The sequence below is a fragment of the Lepidochelys olivacea genome (genome assembly GCF_965140295.1).
Source record: "Lepidochelys olivacea isolate rLepOli2 genome assembly, chromosome: 14".
Taxonomy (NCBI): domain Eukaryota; kingdom Metazoa; phylum Chordata; order Testudines; family Cheloniidae; genus Lepidochelys; species Lepidochelys olivacea.
Genome location: NC_140424.1, coordinates 35637388 through 35654106, shown reverse-complemented (window position 1 = coordinate 35654106; position 16719 = coordinate 35637388). Strand labels below are relative to the sequence as shown.

Sequence of the window (16719 nt, the reverse complement as noted above, 5' to 3'; positions counted from 1 at the left end):
CCACCAGACGCTTTTGAACAGACCTCCAAATATTTTTATTTCCGCACTATTATCATTATTGTTGGGTTATTTTTTGGTTTTCTCTTGAGTCTGGACCTTGACTATACCTTGATCAAGAAATTTGGACCTTGAGAAAAAACAGACTACCCCTTCCCTAAAAGATTAGCCAATCAACATTCCTAAGTTCTTACTTGGTGCACCTCCCACCATCATCCAGTGTCGGCATCCAGATAAAGTTCTCTCTTCCCACCAGGCAGCAGGCCGGACTTTGTTATTGGTAGGGCAGTTAGAAGACACATTTTCACAGTAAGAGCAGCACGTTTTATCCAGTATTTGCAGCCTCTAGAGGATTTCCGGGAAGGGAAGGGAAATGTTGTGTCTTTTGCTCTGTACACAATAGGGAGCAGGTTGGAAATGTTCACAGCAGCCAGTGAAGTCGAGGGTGGGGTTTAAAAGGGAGCTAAGAATGCAGACTACCCATTCCTGCTCCTGGAGAAATTCTGTGCCACTGCACATGTGCAGAATTCATGTCTGGTGCAGATATTTTTTCCCCAGAGAAAATATATTCTGCTTGAGAAGTGCTGCAGTTCTGCCTTTTGCCCACCAGAGGCCACCGTGGTCCGGCAGCATGGCTATAAGAGGACCACAGCGGCTTCTGGTGGGAAAAAGGTGGAATTGCAGAACTTCCTGGGCAGAATGTATTTTCTGCAAGAAAAAGAATTTCTGGGCATGCACAGTGTCACAGATTCCCCCCAGGAGTAGAAGTTCATCACAGCACCCTGCCCTCAGAGCCAGGTTAGGACAGACAGAGCGGGGTACATGGGGCTGCTGGGTGGGTCACAGACGGGTTCAAAATGGCTAGTGGGGGGCACTGACTGGGGCACGAGCTCAGGAATTAGTGGGATGACAGCGTTGAGTCAGGTGCTGAATGGCAGTGGGGATGCAAGGCCACATGAGGACAGGGGTAGGGAGCTGTAAGGACACATGGGGATGGCAAGGAGGCTGCAGAGACCCACGGCGATGGGGGACGTGGAGTCAGGGACAAATGTGCCTAACTGAATGGGAGAGGCTTGGGGTGAGCCAGGATCTTCATGGGGCAGACTGTCCAACTCCCTAACAATCCCCTTCCCCCAACCCCCGCCAAAAACCTGTTCCATACTTCTCCCACCCACATTCAACAACCCTCCAGGATCCTTTCCTGTCCTTCAGCTCCTCTGTTACCCCTAACTCCCCCAAGCCTTTGCACTGCTTCTGATGGGTGTGGAAATACTTTTCTGGATTGTAATTTAAATTAATTACTCAAAGTTCTGTATTAGTGTACCTAGTAAGGAATCTATTTGTCAAAAAAAATTACCAGAATCTTCTTTTTTTGGTCTGTATTCTTACAGACATACTTGATAGCTATTTTGAAATAAATTACCAAAATAATTGAAACTGGCATGATTATAGTGCGTTATTTTGACAAATAAAATATGCAGAATTTTAAAATCTAGTGTGCAGAATTTTTAATTTTTTGGCACAGAAATCCCCCAGGCGTAAAGAATTCCCTGAAGAGCTCTCTGATGGGGGAAGTCCACAATGAGTGATTACTGATATTGGAGCTATGCTTGGCTACACAATAAGTGACCCATGTATTCAATATTACCATTGTTCTGGAATAACATCGGGGGAGGAAGGCACTGAACAATGAAAACAACCATGCAGGACCTAGAGTTGTGACTCACTTCCTCATTCTTGGGCCTCCCCAACAGGCCCCAAATTATTACAAGAGAATGCAGCACTGCTCTTTGCTTATGCAGGCTTTTAAGGCTTAGTCCATTGGCATGAACAATGGATGGGTAGGGAAAACACTGAAGGAAAGGGTAGGTGGGGAAACTAGTCATACCACACAGCAGGGTCCCCGATGGTGTTTATCAGTGGTGTGTCTTGGGGCCACAGAAAATGTGTCCATATGTTGGTATGCTCAGGTTGGCACCCCTGATCAGTGAAAACTTCAGTGTTGTCAATGCTGGGTAAGCTGGCCACGTAAGGGAAGCTATTCCTTGATATTTTGCTCACAATCCTCCTTTGGGGGTGAGAGAAGAGGGGGAGTGATCACAAGGGCAATGAAAAGAGTTTCAAACTCAGGTTCATAAAGTCAGGCAACTACCTTTAAGTGTTTAGCTGAAAATCCTGAAAAATTCCAGCAAACTGAAAAGCTGACAAAAGTTTCATTTTGGGCTGAACTAAATGTTTTGGTTCACCCAAAATGCACCTGTTCGTTTAATTTCAAGGCACTTTTTAACACGAAAGCAAAGGAAATAAAGGCCTAAAAGAGATCCACAAAATGGCCCGAAAAGGAGCCTCCATTATAATCTTTAGGCGAGTGGTTAGAGCACTCACCTGGGAGACCCAGGTTCAATTCCCTCTTTGCTTGATATAGAATAGGTGGTTGAACTTAGGTCTCCCACATTGCAGAGACTGCCTTAGCACCTGGGCTGTTCTGGTGGGTGGTTAGCACACTCTGGCCTAGTGATGCTGTTCCAGTGTAAAGGAATAACCACAGGAGCAGGGACATGAACATGGATCCCCGAACCATTGGCCTATATTGTGATTAGCAACCAGAACATATGGTAAAAACATCCAAACATTAGTGTTTCTATAACAAAGGCTGGTATTTCCTACCAGGATTGTCAGAGGATAACGCTGGCTAACTCTGATTTCAATCTTTGCTCTTTCACACTCACCACACCAGCTGCAGTACAAAGGGGGCATTCACCCGCTGATTAAAGTCATTAGAGGTAAAATCCTGAGCACAGATGGACCCGGACACTCAGTTGAGACAATTTACAGCTCAGGATAAAAGTGAAAGACTGCACTAACAAGAAAAGGAGTACGTGTGGCACCTTAGAGACGAACAAATTTATTTGAGCATAAGCTTTCGTGAGCTACAGCTCATCGTGAGCTAACGAAAGCTTATGCTCAAATAAATTTGTTCGTCTCTAAGGTGCCACACGTACTCCTTTTCTTTTTGCAGATACAGACTAACACACCTGCTACTCTGACACCTTCACTAACATGGTAACTTCTGGACCGACTTGATCTCCTAGGGAGCCTGTAACTTCTGTGGAGTTTCTAGCACTTTCAGGCAGTACAGTACCTAACGAGTTCTCCATCTCCCCGTCCCTTGGGCTTGTAAGCTGAGTCTGTGCTCTGTTCAGGAGGAATTCTGCTGTATCGACCTGAGCACAGGACGAAGGATCCCCTGGGTGCTGGTTCCTGCTCTGCCCCCCTGGGTGAAACCCACCCACAGCCTGGAGAGCCAGTGAAACCCCCATCCTGACTTAACCCCAAACCTGGGGGGAAGCAGCCTCAGTGCACCATGGATGCGGGAACCCAGCACTGCCAACAAGTGCAAATGGGCTGCATTCAGCCTTCTAATGCTGCAGTCCTATGGGAGTGTGTTTCACCTTCCTAATCCCCGTGCTCTATCTACAGAGAGCCCAGTTGCTGGAGTGAAGTAAATTTCACTCTGGGTGACTGACCAAGTCACTTAGGGATTGATCCAAAACCTTTTGAAGTGACTAGGAATGTTTCCATTTATTTCACAGGGGAACCAAATCAATTCATTAAGAACTATGCTTAGCTTCTGGCAAACAGAGGCTAGGGACACAATCCGAGCCCATCCTGGCTAATAGCCATTGATGGACCTATTCTCCCCATACTTATCTAGTTCTTTTCTGAACCCTATTATAGCCTTGACCTTTACAGCATCCTCTGGCAGAGAATTCCACAGGTTGACTGTGTGTGTGAAGAAATACTTCCTTTTGATTGTTTTAAACCTGCTTTCATTGGGTGACTCCGAGTTCTTGTGTTACCAGAAGGAATAAATAACACTTCCTTATTTACTTTCTCTATGCCAGTCATGATTTTACAGACCTTTATCATATCCTCCCTTAGCTGTCTCTTTTCCAAGCTGAAAAGTCCCAGTCTTATTAATCGCTCCGCATATGGAAGCCATTCCATACCCCAATCACTTTTTTTGCCCAATTTTTGTTGCTTTTTTCTGTACGTTTTCCAATTCAAATAAATATTTTTTGCTAAGGGGTGACCAGATCTGCACGCAATGTAGTTACTGGAAAGGATTCCATGGCTGTCTCACTGAAGGAGGTACACAGGAGTAGCTAGAGATGTGGGCTCGGAACTTCAGTCACAGGTCTTTAGATGTTGCTGTCTATGTGGCTCGTGTGCTGGATATGTCTAGTAACATGGAGAAGGAATTGGTGCTTTGCACTGGAGTGGGTCAGGAACAAGAATGTCCTTTTTGTGAGAAATTCCATTTTTATTTTTTGTACCAAATCAGAATGAAAAAAACCCATCCTGCAATGGTAAACAAAAATTAATAATTTGGGGTGAATTGAAATGTTTCATTTTGTTGCCGGCACCCAGTGCCGAGAGGCTGAACAACAGCTTGAGTGGTTCGTTACCCGGTGTGCTATACCCAATAATCACAATGGGGTGGAGAAGCAGAAAAGTTTATTTGAAGCTTCAAATAGCTACAGGGAGATTTGAATCTCAAATCCTGCACACAGAGCAGGAAGTTACACAGGCTTTTATACATCCTTTTTCCCAGCATACTTATCCAATAGCAAGCTGCCCCAAGTATCCATATAGCCAGCCAATCCAGTTCCCAGCTAGTTCCCTGGTTCTCTGTATCATTTGTTAAACTATACATAAAGCTGCTTTATTCAGCATTGTTCTTCCATATCTGCCCTGTTTGGCCTTGCTTAGTTTCAGGCAATCTGACTCTGCAGCATATTTTTGCAGATTCTCAGCATAACTGCTGTGTGCGCCTCCAGGCGGGGTGGCCAAGGACACTTGGGCCTAGGACGCAAAAAGAAAAGGAGTACTTGTGGCACCTTAGAGACTAACCAATTTATTTGAGCATGAGCTTTCGTGCTCATGTATTTCATTTCATTTCATTTTATTTCATTTCATGTATTTCATGCTCAAATAAATTGGTTAGTCTCTAAGGTGCCACAAGTACTCCTTTTCTTTTTGCGAATACAGACTAACACGGCTGTTACTCTGAAACTTGGGCCTAGGACGCAGAGCTTCTGCGAGTGCCTCCAGGCGGGAGTGGGGGCCAAGGACACATGGGCCTAGTGCGAGGGGGCTTCATCGACACTCATGGTCTTCCATCCCCTCGAGTTACCTAGTGGCCATGCCCCAGTGTCCCCAACAGGGGAGAGCAGATTTCACATTCCTTGACCCGTTTTTTACAGTGGTGAATTTGGTAGGGCCCTGCTCATCACACTTCAATCAAAGATTCTTTTCAATCTACAAAAAACAAACAGCATGAGACCGCACCCAGAAAAGAAATGCCTAATGACTGTGCCAAATTCAATCAGCCCATTCCTGACAAGAAAGAAACGAAACTAAATACCTCTCTGGTCTCTTTCTTGCACTAGAAGCCATGGCTGCTACAAATCCAGCAAAAACTCTCCAGGACGAAATGACCTGTCCCATCTGTCTGGAGTATTTTAAAGATCCGGTGTCTCTAGACTGTGATCACAGTTTCTGCAAAGCCTGCATCACCCAGTGTTGGTGGGGATTCGCTACGGACATCGCCTGCCCTCAGTGCAGAGAGATCTTTCCCGAGAGGAACCTCCGGCCAAACAGGCAGCTCAGGAATATTGTGGAAGCAGCCAGAGAACTCAGGTTGCAGACAGGGAGGGAATCAGGACCAGAGAGACTGTGTGAGAAACACAAGGAGCCTCTCAAACTCTTCTGCAAAGAGGACGAAATCCGCATCTGCCTGGTGTGTGACAGATCCAAGGAGCACAGAGATCACACCGTGATTCCTGCTGAAGAAGCTGCCGAAGAATTCAAGGTAGGAAATGACCAACTGTTATTTTTATAGCCAGAGCCTTGGGAAACTCACTGTCGCCCAGCATTAGGGTTTTCTTGAGCCCCAGATAGCCACTCAATAAGCCTCCACTGGAGAGGAACGAGGGACTTCAGGCCTAGGTAGGTTTCCCAGCAACTGGGAATCCTCCAAAGGCTTGTGCAGGTGAGAAGTGTGGCCCTAAATAAATATTCTAAGGCTAACATGCTGGAGTGTGGGGGAGTGAGTAACCTGCACCCCACCCCCTCCTGCTTCCTATATGTGGAGTCCTGGGCAGTGAAGGACCCCCCTTCTCTGCCCTTCCCCACTTCCACCATCTCCCAAAGCTATTAACACCATGTCCATGCTGCTCCTGTCCTTGGGGCTGAGGGAGCAGAAGGTGTAGCTGGGGCTGTCCTCTTGGCCCACATCCCCTTCATCATTTTCCTGCAGAGCTCCTCACCCAGACGAGAACCAAGGGAGCTGCGCTGCACCCTCATGAGACGTAGGAGGGCACTGGAGTAGAGCTCCCATCCTGCAGAGCCTAGCAAATCTGTCTGATGCAGGAAGCTGGGACTGAGTTGGAGGGGGCAGCAGAGCAACGAGGCATGTAGCAGGGTCATTGCCTCCAGAGTGCCCCCTCCTGGCCTGGGGCTCTGCCTCAGTTTCCCTCTGCAGTTTCCAGAAATAATCCACAAAGGCTTTTTGGGGCTAGTAACACCCCTGCTCTCTCAGCAGTGACTCGCAGGACTTCAAGTCTGGAGTTCGGCCTTATCACCCCAAGGAAGCTCCAAGGCCTCCTCTGCCTTCTCCACAAGCCTCCTCCCTCTGGCTCTCTATAGGCCTCTGTTTTACCTACCCCAGGCCTGGTTGAATCACATGATCCCACCGGTCACCACTCCCCATTTTCCCCACCTGGGGAGGAGAACTGGCATGTGACAGGTGGGGCAGAGACCCCTCTCCTATAATAGGGCCAGCCACCCTCTAACTGGCATCGTCCCTCTTCCACGTCTCCTGAGGGCACAGGGAGAGAGTCCCAGTCCTGAAGATTTCTGTTTGGAAATTTTGGCCGTAGATTTCAGTGCCCATAAAGTTTCCATGTTGACATAAATAACAATAATAATAATAATTCATAATCAATAGAATGTACTGATTTCTATTGCAGTAGCATCTCTGGTCCCCAGTGAGGGATTAGGGCCCCATTGTCCCAGGCACCGTACAGAGAAGTCAGGCAAAGAGAGCTCACAGTCACAGTCTAATGAAGAGGATATGCAGCAGGTGGCTAAAGAAACAACCGGGGGTTGGAGTGGGGGACAAGTAAAGAGCGCTGTGTTTGCATACACTGGGAATCGCGATACTTAGGTCATTGTGGGTGGCCACCATTCCAGATTTCAAAGCTGTCCATTTTCTCTGGTGCAGACTTAGGTGCCCGTACTTTTCTATGGGGAAAGTTTTAGGTGCTTGAGTGGCAGCAGGCGGAGGAGGAGTCTATGGCCCAGTCTCCCATAGTCGGCGGGTATAATAGGCCGGGGGAGGCTTTAGTCTCCCCTGGTGCAGCCACTGCCAACCTGCTGCTGGATGCTTGGGCCGTGGTGGCCTTGCCTGTGCTCCACCTCTTCCTGTCCATGCTCTTCCCCTTCCCCGAGACCCCCTCCACCCACCACTGCCTGGTGAGTCGCTCCTTTCCTCCACTCCACCCCTGCTCTATAGGTCCCCACCGCTCGCTGCGTCCCTCCTCTCCCCGACTTCCTCCCCCTCAAACTTCTCCCCCCCCCACACCACTCACTGTGTCCAAGTATGTGATGCCAGTTTCCTGTTGGCGTAAATCAATGGAGTAACAAGGTCAAACAACTTCAAAGAGTCTGAAAATGAAACACTCCCAGAGTTCATTAATATGTCTCCACTTCCTTAATATCATAAACCTACTGAGTTCTCCACACATCTGCAGAGTGTTTGTTTGTGTTGGAAAAGCCTCCCCCGCCCCCCCGTCCCGCACCTGCCCGCCTGCCACCCCCACTCCTAAAACTAAAAATAACACCACTGAAATCGTTTTCTGTTTCTTCAGGAAAAGATTCAGGCCCATTTGAATACTCTGAGGGAAGAGAGAGAAAAGCTCCTGGGATGTAAAATGAGTGGAGAAAAGAGAAGCCAGGAATATCTGGTAGGTGCCTGTCATTATTAACCTGTATGTGTAATGAGCCGGATGGAGGGGCGTTCTGCATCAGAGCAATAAGGAGACGCAGGGGCAATCTAGAGGCCAAATTATATTTTATCTCAATGAGTTGGGGGTAAAGCAGAAATTCGTTCAGTGGGGAATAATCACAAATAAATCAAAACTGCGGGTTTTTTTGCAGGAATTACTACTTAGACTTACACCATAAATGGTTATCAACCTTTTTGCATTTGCAAATTTCGAAGGTGTGGAGGTGTGGACGGACTCCTTTGGAAATCGATTGTCTGTATGTATAGTTGAATTCTGTGCAATCAGTTTTCTTTTGCGGCCCTCTTAGACATCGTCTGGGTCTGCGGACCACAGGTTGAAAATACTGCCATAAACAACTGTAAACTATTATTCTTATCTACTGTATATTAACGACTGTTACCTTAATTAAACTCACTTCATAGGTAACAATTAACACGAATGAAATAACAGAATTCTGAATTAGAAAATCCAACCCAGAACAAACCACCACTGTTACACGTTCACTTCTTATTTCACAGTTCTCTGCCTCTGTCAGCCCAGAGTTTGGAGGACGTTTAGTTATATCTTGATGAATCCTCTTGGGCAATCTTTGTTTACTGTTCTGAGTTCCAGCTTAAATAAAGCCACGTATTCCTGGCTGTGATGTCTTGGGTTCTATCCCTCCGTTCTCTTCTGGCTTACAGTCTCTTTGTGCCCTGACAATTTCTCCATTTCTGTCATTCACCTTGTATGCCTGAGGGTGCTGTCCAGCGATGTTGATTTTCTTACTTTCACAACAGCTTACATCCTCCTTATTTTTTAAGTCAGTTTCTCTTTAAATACAGTTTTTCTTTTATTCCCGGCTATTTCCTTCACATTTCACTCTTGTGAATGATTGCTTTGTGGCCTTTGGGAATGCAGACTTTTGTCTGCTGCTTCATGATCCTGAATTACTGTGTGGTGTGCGTGTGTGTGTGTGTACGTGTGCACACATCCATAGAGGGCCCGAAAAATCCTCTCCCTAGAAAAGGGCAACATGATCCTCTTTGGATTCTAAGCTTTCATTTCTATTAATGAATTAATTTCCAGCTTTTGTGGCTGTGATAAATGAAGGGGGGGGTCTCCGTTTTATGGACACCCAGCCAGCCAGTAGCTGTAAAATCCCTCTTAGTAGCTGTTCTCTAATTGCTCTACCTGTAAAGGGTTAAAAAGTCTCACTGCTATGCCCAGGTAACAGGAAGTGAGTGGGCACCTGGACAAAAGAGCCAATGGGAAGGCTAGAACTTTTTAAAATGGAGACAAGACTCCCCTTTTGTCTGTCTGTTGTTGTTCTCCCGGGGAAAGGCGGACAGGGCAGCAGCTTTGCTGTAAGAAGCTTGGGCCAGGTATGAAAAAATCATCAGTCTCACACCTAGAAACTACTCATTTGAAACCCCAGATATGTAAGTAGATCAGGAAATGTCTAAGAAGATGCGATTAGGTTTATACCTTTTATTCCTTTATGGTTTTTCGACTCCACTCTGCTAACCCCAGGTGCTTTTGTTTTCCTTGTCACCTTTAAGCCGAACCTGAAGAAAGCTGTTCTTGGCGCTTAATCCTTGTAGTGGCTTTTTTCAGAACAGGATTGGATTTTTGTGTGTTAAGAGGTTTGTGCATGTGGTGTTTAATTAGCTGGTGGCAACAGCTGATTTCCCCTTTCTTTCTCAGCTCTTCCCCGGAGGGGGGTGAAAGGGCTTGAGGGTGCCCCACAGGAAGAATTCCCAAGTGCACCTTCCTGGGCTCTCAAAGGGGTTCTGCACTTGGGTGGTGGCAGCATCTACCCATCCAAGGTCAGAGAAAAGCTGTAACCTTGGAAATAATACAAGCCTGGAGTGGCCAGTATTAATTTTTAGAATCCTTGCGGGCTCCCACCTTCTGCACTCCAAGTGCCAGAGGGGGAATTAGCCTGGACAGTGGCTGTAATAAACATTTTCCCAATGTGAAATGAGTGTATCCAATGCAGAGCTCTCTGCCTGAGTCTGCAGTTTTTTGTGTCATGGTTTCATTTGTTTTTTTTCTCCCCACCTGTCTCTGTCAACATGGTTCTGAGTAGAGCTCAGCAAATACCAGATCTGTTTCACTGGCTGACTGTTAAAAAGAATTGGGTTGAATCAAAGCTTATTTTTTTATAAAAATTTCAGCAAATCACAAATTTGTCTTTTTCTTGGTCAAATGAAATGTTTCATTTTGACAAAATCAAAATATTTTGTTTCAGTTTAGACCATTTTAAAATATATATATATATAATTATATAAAAACAAGGACATTTTCAAACATGAAGTAATTTGAAATATAAAACCCTGGGAAAAAATTAAAACAAGAAAATGTTTTGATTTTTCATTGATTTCTTTTTGTAACAAAACAACTGGGTGACAGTGACAGGAATTAATAAAACGTTTCAAAGTTGACAAATCTGCATTTCCCCTGGAAAAAATTTTTAGTGCAGAAAATGTTACCCAGCTCTAGTGCTGAGTCCTGCCTCCTGCTGCTTTGGATCTGTGTGTCCGAGGCCATCAATAACGTATGATCCAAACCAGGTCAGACATGGCAATGTGGAAAGGTGTGAGAAAATCCTCTCTCTAGTAACTACAGGATATTGTTCACTGTAAGATGATTTAGAATTTGTAAAGACTTTCTCCCTCCTGCACATTCAGCGCTCCGTGAAAGGACCCCAGGCTCCAGCCATGTCCATGACCAGCCCTTGCCCTATTTTTGTTTACAGAGAAAGGCAGGAACCGAGAGGCGGAAGATTGTGTCTGAATTTCAGCAACTGCGGCAGTTCCTGGAAGAACAAGAGCGACTCCTGTGGGCCCAGCTTGAGAAGCTGGAAAAGGAGGTTATGAGGATACGGAGGGAAAGTGTCACTAAACTCTCTGAAGAGATTTCGCGTCTCAGTGAGCTGATCAGTGAGATGGAGGGCATGTGTCAGAAGCCAGTGAGTGAATTCCTGCAGGTGAGACTGAGTGAGAAACATCCCAGGTCCCCACACAGGGACAGAACTGCTCCTAAATTATACGCACAGGGGTCCAGCAGTCAGAGATCTCAGTGTAACTCAGCGTGTGCATTCCTGAAATGTGAATTACTATTGTTGATTGCAGAGTGACAGACAATTTGATATTAGAGATGGAAAAGCCCCATTAGCTCAGCAAACACATGGCCCTGGAGCCAGGGCAGAGCCTCTTTTCCCCATACTTGCAATATCCCTTCTTTGGAATGTTAAGTGTGTGTCAGGTGGGACTGAAATACTCTCTCTCTCTCTCTCCTCTAGGATGTCAGAAGCACCCTGAGCAGGTACATGGCTCTCTCACTCCCCTTACACTTCACAATGCTAGGAAAGACCTTGGAGATGATGTTAGCACCGCATCCCCCCAAAGCTCTACAGCAAAATGTGTGGGGAAGGTCACATTTTGGATACAAATCTCTTTGATAAACTTTATTCTGAGGTTCTCACCATTTTATAGAAGACTCTGGAATTATCCATTCAATGGGAAGGACTAACCTCAAATATTTCCTAGAGATGTCACCTCCCTGGGGGTCTGTCTGCCTCAGCATTGTGGGGATGGAATATGGGCCTGTCACTGCTGGGGCCCTGGTCACCATTCAGCCCAGGGCAGCAGTACTCAAGAGTCTTTCCTGCCTGACGACTGTTTTGAGACTGTGTGGAATAAGTTGGGGAGTGGGGAGTTGGTGTCTCAGTCTAGTTCTTAGTGGACGATTTCTACAGCACTTCACATGGGAACCTCCTGTCCCTCAGAGCATGGAGGCCAAGGAATGAATTGGCCATAGAGACTCAATTCCCCTTTTATCCCCAGAGCTTGTCTCTCCAGGCCAGAGTTGAAGAATGTTAATGGGATTTTTGAGGGGAAGGTTTAACTGCCATGCCAAGAACTTATAATGTGTCACTAAATGAAATATAATCATGTGACATTGTTTCTGTCCAGGTGTGAGAAAGGGAAGTTCCAGCAGCCAGTGGAGATTTCTCCTAAACAGGATAAGAGACTCAGTGATTTCTCCCAGAAGACTCTTGCTCTAATGGAGACTCTGAGAAAGTTCAAAGGTACCTAGAAGGGATCTAGAATGGGAAATTGGGATAAGCCTCTGGGACTGTTGGAGGAGAATGACTCTGGCCAATTGGTTCATAATTAGATAATGCCTCTATTTAATTGTTGGGTGAGAATGCCACACACGGAGTCCAAGTCACTCAGGTTCATTAACTGAAACCTTTGTTTGTACCAAAGGCATGTCTTGCAATTGCAGTTACTATGAAAGTAAGAAATGACAGACATACTGAAAGACGTACTGGCCAGTTGCCTTCTGCTGGGACATAGGTGTGTCATGGTAGATTTCTCCTACGAGGCTCTCATTACACTTACAATGTCTGACATATTATACACAGCCAACTAAAATATTTATTAGTTTTTTTTCCAATCCTCTTTGAGTGTTATGACTATTAAGTATCTTATATAGCTCATACAATACACATGCACAAACTTTTAAATTTTCAGTGCTTTTGCTGCCCAAGCAATTTCCATGTTGTTATTCTCTTTTCTGATTGGTTTATTACCACCGATCATGCATAGGTCACTTTGACCCTTGTCTCCACATGGGGGTTTTTGGACTTTGCTAACTGCTCCTTGGCACTACATTTTAGGTGTCTGTCGTCTTTAAGCACTTTGTGTGATCAAAACATCTTTGTCCTACAGAGCAACTTATGAACACGTCACTTAATAACAAGGTCACTTAAGGCAACATTTCCCTTATGTCAAGCAAACAGCTCACCAGGCCAAAGCCAAGTCAGTCAGTACAAATGCACAATCTCAGTCTCTCCAAACTTATGCATGACCCTTGTACCAATTCTCAATACTGAACATAATAACTAGTGGAACGCAGACAAATGGAGCAGATGTAGCAGGGCCCAGGTGTCAGGATGTTTCCCATTAATTCATGATGGAACAAAGGTCACAATATTAAGGCCCGTATTTAGTAAAAATGGCCTAATTTGGGGCACCTGAGTTTCTCTCTCCCCACTAGAGAGCTGCAGGGCAGGTGCTCCAGAGCCGTGTAGCCTCCACAGCTGCAGGGGGAGTCAGTGGAGCTGCAGGTGCCCAACCCCTCTGAGAACCAGGCCCCAGGGGCCTAAAAGACAGGCCTGTAAATTAAAGGCAAATTGTTAAAGCTGGACCCAGCCCATCATTGGGCTCTGGTCCCATATGGCAACTAGTCTGGGCCAAATGGGCCACAGGGAAGGAGAAAGCTCCTCCCCCACGGTGAGGGATCCCTCCAGCACAGGAGCCTCTTGTACCTCCTCCCCAGCAGCTGCAGGCACAAGGTGGGTTCCTGAGAGGGCTGGGAATGGGGTCGGGGTGGACCAGGGATGGAGGGACATGGGCCATGTAAAGCTGGGCCTCTGACACTCTGCACATTGGCCAAGACACATGGGCACCACTGTCAGAGGGAGGTAGCTCTGGCTGGCTTCAGAACTTCCTCAGCCTGGGCCAAGGTCTGCACCGGCCCCTGCAGCCACTGAACAACAGAGTCATAAAATGGCCCCTCCCCTCTCTCCTTTTGCCGGTACAGGGGTGAATCTGGCTCATGGAGCCAACCTTCCCCCTGCCTCAATGTCCACATGGATAAAATGATTTTATTATTATTCCTATTTCTGCCTATGGAGGACGAGGGCCCCATCATGCTGCTTTCTGTAGAGACACTGAGTAAACAGACCCAACAGCTAACAATTAGAGCCAGGATTTCACGAAGTCTCAACATCCCGTAGAGATTGTAAGTCCTGGGATGGTTGTGAGGCTTCCATTTCTGTGAGATGCCTGAATGAGAGGGGAAAGAGAAAGTTTCAGATTAGTTTATATTAAATATCTGAGTGTCTCTGGGCCTCTCTGTCTGTTTCTCTGTCATGACTGAAACACAGTTCTAGGAGTTCAGAGTGGGAATGCTGCTATAAATAAGAGAGCCTGAAATCTCGTCTCTTTTCTCCTTTCCCCCTCTAGACACTCTGCCGTCTGCACTGGAAACAAGAAGAGGGGAACCTGTACGAGCACACAGACAGGGTGAGAAACCAGAGAAAACATTTTCATGAGATTGTAGCTAAAGTTACCAACCAAACTGACAGAGACCATGACACACAGATCCCTAAAAATAAACACGTTGAACATTGTGGAGATCCCAAGCTGAAGTCACACAAATACTCCTGACAGTTACCTTGGTGCTGAGTTCATGCCCACGCTGATGAACAAAAACACTCTCCCTGAACAGCATCCAAACACCCTTAACTCTGACCCTGGGGTTTTCATAGACGTTGACAGGACTTTTAATATTATATTGAGAGGAATGAGTGGAGAGCTCTCTCCCCTGAGGACTGACACATCCCTGTCCTTTATCCTGGCTGAGGGGGTTGCCCCCATAGGCGTCTACTCCGTGGGTGCTCGGGGGATGGAGCGCCCACAGCAAAAGAGTTGGTGCTCAACACCCACTGGTGGCCGTTGCTCCCACTCTCCTCTAGCGCCTCCCTCCTGCCTGTGGCCCTTCCAATCAGCTCCTCCCCCTCCCTCCCAGTACTTCCCGCCCACTGCAATCAGCTGTTCAGCAGTGTGCAGAAGGCGCTGCAGGGAGGGGATGGAGCTAGGGCGGGGGGTGTTCAGGGGAGGGTGCAGAATGGGATGAGACAGGGGCAGGAAGAGATGGGGTGGGGTGAGGCCTTGGAGGAAGGGGTGGAGTCGGGGCAGGGACTTGGGCGGAGCGGAGGGTCAAGCACCCCCGTGGAAAATTACAAAGTAGGCGTCTCTGGTTTCCCCTATCGCTCTTCTCCAACATCCTACCTTTCCTTTGGGCAGGGCTTGGCTCTCCCATTGGAGCATCTCACTCTTTCATGGATTGGGGAGGTGCTGTCCTGCTGATGCTGCCCCTCTCCCTTCTCTCTGGGCTAGGGATGGGGCTACCCCAGCCAATGCCACCTCCTACTCTCTGGTCTAAAGTGGCTCTTCCCCAATGCTGCACTTCCTCTCTGTTCCCTGGCCTGGGGGTGGAGGCTGCATTAGGGGAGGGAGGTTGCCTCTGGGGTTTAAAGCTGGTACCTTCCTCTTCTGCTCCCTCCTCACTAAAAGCTTCTGATACCTTCCTGGTTGTGTCTCTGATGCTGGGAATGGAGCAGCCCCAGCAGGGGGAGCTGGGAGCTGAAGCCTCTGCAAACAAATGAGAAACCAGTGAAGTGGTTCCTACGATGAAGTGAGCTGTAGTTCACGAAAGCTCATGCTCAAATAAATTGGTTAGTCTCTAAGGTGCCACAAGTACTCCTTTTCTTTTTGCGAATACAGACTAACACGGCTGTTACTCTGAAACCTATCAAACAGTGAGGAACTGCAGTGACATCTCTGCTCAGTCTCAGGTGCCCAGGACAGAGGCAGCTCCCTGGGATCCAGGGCTGATCAGGGCTGCTGGGGAGTGTGAGAAATGGTCCCAGCCTCCCCCAGGGCCAAGCTCTGCCCCTAATGCTCGGATTCTCTCTCTCCCCAGTGAATGTGACTCTGGATCCAGACACGGCTCAGTCCCAACTCATCCTGTCTGAGGATCGGAAAAGCGTGAGACGAGGAGACACACGCCAGCGACTGCCCAACAACCCTGAGAGATTTGACACTGAGCCCTGTGTGCTGGGCTGTGAGGGATTCACCTCGGGGAGACATTGCTGGGAGGTGGAGGTGGGGGGTGGGACAGGCTGGGCTGTGGGGGTGGCCAGAGAGGCTGTGGGGAGGAAGGGAGCGATCAGCCGTAGACCTGACAGGGGGATCTGGGCTGTGGCACGGTGGCCGGGTCAGTTCCTTGCTCTCACCTCCCCTGTGACCCCCCTGCCCCTGAGCTGGGCCCCCAGCAGGATCCGGGTTTGTCTGGACTGTGACCGGGGGCAGGTGACATTTATCGATGCTGGTGACGAGGCCCCGCTTTTCACTTTCCCACTGGGCTCCGTCCTTGGGGAGAGAATCCGCCCCTGGCTCCGGGTGGGGTGGAAATCCCAGCTCAGACTGTGTCCCTGAGAGTTGGGCGAGGTGTGTGTGTGTGTGTGTGTGAATATCCCACTGGGGCCCTGAAATCAGCCTCTCTAGCCTCGCACACCCTAGTCTCCATGACTTCTCCCTGTGGACTGTCTAACATGCTTCCTCTCTGTCCCTGGAGGTTGCTTCTGGTCTCATCTCTGTAGGGTGACCAGATGTCCCGATAAAATCGGGACTGTCCCGATTTTTAGTTCTTTGTCCCGCATCCCGACCCATGCACGGTTGGGACACCATTTGTCCTGATATTGCGGCTTTGGCCCCCCCCGGCCGTTTCTTTTTTTTTTGCTTTGGCAACTCCACCCCGGCTTGCTTCCCCCATGTGTCCCGATCTTTTGTCCGTTTCATCTGGTCACCCTACATCTCTGTGCAGCCCCTGGCCTGTCAAACCATAGAGCGCATTGAGTGAGCAAGGTAGAGAAGCCAATGTCATCACTGCCCCAGGGTCTGTGCAGCCTCTTTGCCACTGTCCTCTATGATCCAGGAGGACTCTGGGGATCCTGGATCAGACAGTGGCACTGAGACATGGGGGGAACAGCCCACTGGGAATAAAACATGGGATGAAAAAATGAGCTTCT

General features: G+C 47.7%; 1 protein-coding gene across 1 annotated transcript; it reads left to right on the top strand.

Annotated features, from left to right (window-relative positions):
• Nucleotides 1–5454: 5454 nt before the first annotated feature.
• Nucleotides 5455–16126, top strand: LOC311530576 (zinc finger protein RFP-like; the record flags this gene model as incomplete). Its single annotated transcript, XM_084647372.1, has 7 exons — nt 5455–5872; nt 7932–8027; nt 10810–11040; nt 11356–11378; nt 12029–12144; nt 14090–14149; nt 15612–16126. Exons 1-7 carry the CDS (start codon nt 5456–5458, stop codon nt 16124–16126), a joined length of 1458 nt encoding a protein of 485 aa, XP_084503498.1. The 5' UTR covers nt 5455.
• Nucleotides 16127–16719: the final 593 nt, after the last annotated feature.